At 37.9% G+C, this 4,811-nt stretch overlaps 1 protein-coding gene across 1 annotated transcript; it reads left to right on the top strand.

Annotated features, from left to right (window-relative positions):
* Positions 1-2,017: 2,017 nt before the first annotated feature.
* Positions 2,018-4,282, top strand: Gm21805 (predicted gene, 21805). Its single transcript, NM_001373928.1, has 2 exons — positions 2,018-2,158; positions 3,265-4,282. The coding sequence occupies exon 2, from the start codon at positions 3,546-3,548 to the stop codon at positions 4,227-4,229; it is 684 nt and encodes a 227-aa protein (NP_001360857.1). The 5' UTR covers positions 2,018-2,158; positions 3,265-3,545; the 3' UTR covers positions 4,230-4,282.
* Positions 4,283-4,811: the final 529 nt, after the last annotated feature.

The following is a 4,811-nucleotide window of genomic DNA, read 5'->3' as shown; positions in this document are numbered from 1 at the left end:
ACTCCCTTTCATAATTAATCCTTTTCTATAACAGCATTATTAAATTATTTTTATATGTAGGTCATATCCCTCCTGACCCATTCAATTTCTTCCAAATATATTCACACCTGGGGATTAATCTTCAGAAAATTATTTTGGGAAACACATGTGATTATTTCAACATCTATAGTAGTGTGGGGGCATTATTCTCCCTACGTCAAGTACACTTAAGATCTTTAGATACCTCCTTCCCTGTGATAGCCTTGCAGCTCACTGAGTGACATGTGCATTTGATGATAAATGATACACAAACATTGAAGCACCTTACCATATCCTGTCACCCATATCATGTTCAACATAGCAAGAACCACACGTGAGTAGAAAAATACAAATACATTTTATAGTGTCTTGAAGCTAAAATCCCCAATTTAATCAAAATATTATTTGGACTCTCTTAGTTTATACCAGTGTTTTTTTAAGTGTACAAGTCGCAGGCCTTTTCTGTGACCCTTTGCACAGGTTTATAGTGTCCTTTTACCATCTTCATCCTCCCCACTATCCTCCATTGCTATCAAATCTCCCCCCTGCTGCTGCGCTTACTCTTCCAAAATACCTCCTATTTTTTAATATCCCTTATGAAATTTATATTTTCACAATTGTCATTTTGAGTTTTACTTGTCTAACCTAATATATAGTATTTTACCGTTCCATCCATTTTTTTTTTGAAAACAAAGCCCTGCACTAATACACATAGATGAGAAATATATTTCTCTCTCTCTCTCTCTCTCTCTCTCTCTCTCTCTCTCTCTCTCTCTCTTTCTGCCTCTCATTTTTAAGGCATTCATCCAGTAGTTGACATCTAAATTCATTCCATAGCATGTATGTTTCATACGGTGAGGCAATCAATATTGATGAATTGATGATATGGATATGTAGTGGTCCTTCTTAGATTTTTTTTGTGAACTTAAATCATCCTGGGAAGATAGAATCTCAGATAATGATCACCCATCACATTGGCCTGTGGCCACACCTTAAGGAATGATTTTTTTTTTGATGACTGTTGTTGAAGGATCTAGCTCTTTATGGATAGTATCATATCATATGAAGATGATGTACAGGGTGTGGTGGGGACCGTGGAAGGTACTGAAAAGGATTTTTTTTTGAAGAACTGAAGATCTATGTGGCATGGACAATTAAAATGTCCTCTAATTTGTAAGTAAATTTTATACGTACCTGTGTCCAGTATTCTGTCTACACATATTTCAAAAGTAAAATTACCTCATCTATTTCATCCTGTTTTACTGCATTTAAACTATGAAATTCCTTATAATCAGAAGTGCTGGTAAATTTTAAAAACCTTTAAAATATGACTGGGAGATATCAGGTTTGTTTTAATTTTATCACAACTTAGTAAGCATGCCCAAGATCTATGTTGTCCTCTTACTTTCCAAAGAATCCATAATTCATGATTGCCATTGGTTTCAATACATGTCATTTAAACCTGTCAAATTCCAGCTATATTTGCATAAAAATAGTCCTCCTCTAACTGTGGGTTTTCATAAAGTGAAAATTGGTGTGCTATCCAGTGTGCTGCCTCAAAGAGTCAGGCAATATTTATGATAAGAAGCACAGCTTAAAGATAACCAAGGGAAAGGTTGGAACGTGAAAAATAACCACCATGGATGTTGTCAAGTCAGAAACCGAAGACTTTCTCAGAACGAAAATAAAAACAAAAATGAAACAAAACAAAACACAAACCAAACAAATAAATAAAAATCCAACAACCAAACAATAAAAACAATGCAAGGGTGAAATTCTTTGGCAGAATATTACTCAGATCATCAGGCCTTTCAGTTGGGATTTCATTTATTATTTCTAGGAGGCCATATGAAAAGGTAAAGTCGAGATGCTGAACGTTTATGAGTGTAACTAGGGAAGGAACCAGCCTGATGTTCTATGATGTAAGCTGAACTAGGGTGATGTCACAGAGCACTGGCTGAAGGTTGTGCATCTATTCCACTTGGAGGCTCTAGAATCCATTGAAGGTGAGTTCACTATCTTCACAGTGGTGTGTCAAAGCAAGGTCATTTTTTTTCCCACAGGCTTTTGGTGCCTGGTCTGTATCAGGAGATAGAATCTGAATCAGGAGATAGATAAAATCTAGGATATTTTTCTATGGGTAAGTACATTTATGAAGTAGTTTGGACCCTCATAGCTACAGAAAGCTAAAAATTTTCTCTCTTACAGTGAGTTGCTGTACATTCTACTTTCCCCATGTTTATTAGCAAGGGAAATGATTGGTCTAGGTTAGTTTATGTCCTGAATTTATTATCCTTGCTAACAATATCTAGATCACAATTCCACTAAAATGCCAAAGCTCCTCTTTGTCCATGTGTACGTTAGAAAATATTAGTGCTAAATGGCTGATATTGCCTCAACTTGTTGAGATGTTCTTGAGTTCAGTGATGCAATGGCTTCATCAAATAATTCCGAAGCTGGGTCAGGAGAAACAATAAAGAAGGACAGTGGTGTGCTGTGTCCCTGGGAAGATATTTGTGAATACAAGGACTTAGCTCAGAACTTACAAGTACAAGAGAGTCATGGTGACCCCTCTGGCCCTTTTTTTTTTCTCTTCTTCTTGATCATTGGGGGTAATAGTCATAGCACAACCTAAATTGACATAGAAATTCAAGGAGAGGATACTCATCAGAGGCAAATTAACTCAGGGCTGAAGAAATAAATGTTGATCTGAGTATGTTATTCTGAGCTCTAGAGAATTACTTGTTAATTACACTATTTTTATTGCCTTGTTTCCCTTGTTTCTTTGTTTCTTTGTTTGTTTGTTTGCTTGCTTGGTTAATTTTATTTGAGTTTCTGTATGTTTAGATTTGGCTGTCAGGAAACTCACTGTGTAGACCAGACTAGCCTTTATCTCACTAAGGTCTGCCTCACTCTGCCTCTTGAGTACTATGATTAAAGTTATGGGTCACCACCACTTCCTATTAACTTCTCCATTTGATTGTTTGTTTTATTATTTTTTTGTTTGTATTTCTGTTTTGTTTGTTTTTCGTTTGATTTTCGTTTGTTTTCTTTTACTTGTTGTTGTTGTTGTTGTTGAGACAGGGTTCCTCTCTATAGCACTGGCTGCCCTGGAACTCACTTTGTAGACCAGTCTGGTCTCTAATTTAGAAATCTGCCTGTCCTTGACTTCTGAGTTCTGGGATTAAATGTGTGTACCACCATGGCTGACTTATTAACTTCTTATTTTTATAAAATTAATTTTAGGAGCTCAAAACTGTTTAGCATAGTCTTCTTCACCTTCTCAGAAGTTCTCTTAGAGAAGAGTCTTGGTCCAGCATTCACTCCCAACCCATATCCATTGACCATCAGGAATTCATATATATGACAGAGGCAACAGCATTGTGTCTGGTTTAAACAGGCAAGATCTTCAGTCCCAGGCAATGGGCAAGTATGATATTTGAAGAGAATGGAAGCCACAAGACAGTGTGATCTAGCACAACAGGTCTACAGCCAGGTAGAAGACAACACCTCTGAAGAGTCTGAGCATGATATCACTCAAGAAGAAGAGTAGGAGGAAGCCTTCTTCCCAGGCCCTGGGGAATATTGTTGGCTGCAGAATTTCTCACGGGTGGAAGGAAGGTAATGAGCCTGTCACCCATTGGAAGGCCATCATTCTAGGGCAACTGCCAACAAACCCTTCTCTTTATTTGGTGAAGTACGACGGAATTGACAGCGTCTACGGACAGGAGCTCCACAGCGATGAGAGGATTTTAAATATTAAGGTCTTGCCTCACAAAGTAGTTTTTCCTCAGGTGAGGGATGTCCACCTCGCCAGAGCCCTGGTTGGCAGAAAGGTACAACACAAATTTGAGGGGAAAGATGGCTCTGAGGACAACTGGAGTGGGATGGTGCTAGCCCAGGTGCCATTCTTACAGGACTATTTTTACATTTCCTACAAGAATGATCCAGTCCTCTACGTTTATCAGCTCCTGGATGACTACAAGGAAGGTAACCTCCACATCATTCCAGAGACCCCTCTGGCTGAGGCGAGATCAGGTGATGAAAATGACTTCTTAATAGGTACCTGGGTGCAGTACACCAGAGATGATGGATCCAAAAAGTTCGGAAAGGTTGTTTACAAAGATCTAGCCAATCCTACCGTGTACTTTATCAAATTTCTTGGTGACCTACATATCTATGTCTATACTCTGGTGTCAAATATCACTTAAATTGAAAAAAATCACAAAGTACAGAAATGTAAACTTATAGGATTGAAAAAAAATGTTTGTTTTCCTGTGTTGGGTACCTATGGGTCTTTGACAACCTCAGTATCTTTGTCAATAAAATTTGTTTTGTTCTAAAAATTAGTACGTGTGACATGACATGCTTTTAGTGAACACTTTGTTGGAAGAGATGGACTATGGTGGAAAGAACATCAAAGGAAGATGAAAGTTGCAACTCAGGCTGTGAACAGTGCATACATCTAATATCACACAGGCTAAAATGGACAGGACTTAGCTTCTGTGGTCTGCATATTGAGCAAGGAATTGGAGATATGACTTAGAGGAGCAGGGATGGCAGCAAAAGATGGATTTTTAGGAAGAAGGGGAGAAAGACAGGACATAGATAGAATCTCTGGTATGAAGTCTGAGGGAGAAACAACAAGTTGGGGAAAGAGTGATAGGAAAAAGGAATGTGGACTTGTTACACAAAGTGCAACCCAGAAAACTGATCCAAAGAGACTCAGAAATCAGACAAAATAAGGTTTCATTTGAATAATGAAACCAAATGAAACTTGTCTCTCATTTAAG

The sequence above is a fragment of the Mus musculus genome, chromosome Y (assembly GCF_000001635.26).
Source record: "Mus musculus strain C57BL/6J chromosome Y, GRCm38.p6 C57BL/6J".
NCBI lineage: Eukaryota > Metazoa > Chordata > Mammalia > Rodentia > Muridae > Mus > Mus musculus.
Note: the sequence above shows the minus strand (reverse complement) of the source record. Positions and strands in the feature narration are given on the sequence as shown.

Excerpts from the sequence above, each read along its gene's own strand:
- Gm21805 (NM_001373928.1), top strand. The coding sequence starts at position 3,546 with ATGATATCACTCAAGAAGAAGAGTAGGAGGAAGCCTTCTTCCCAGGCC.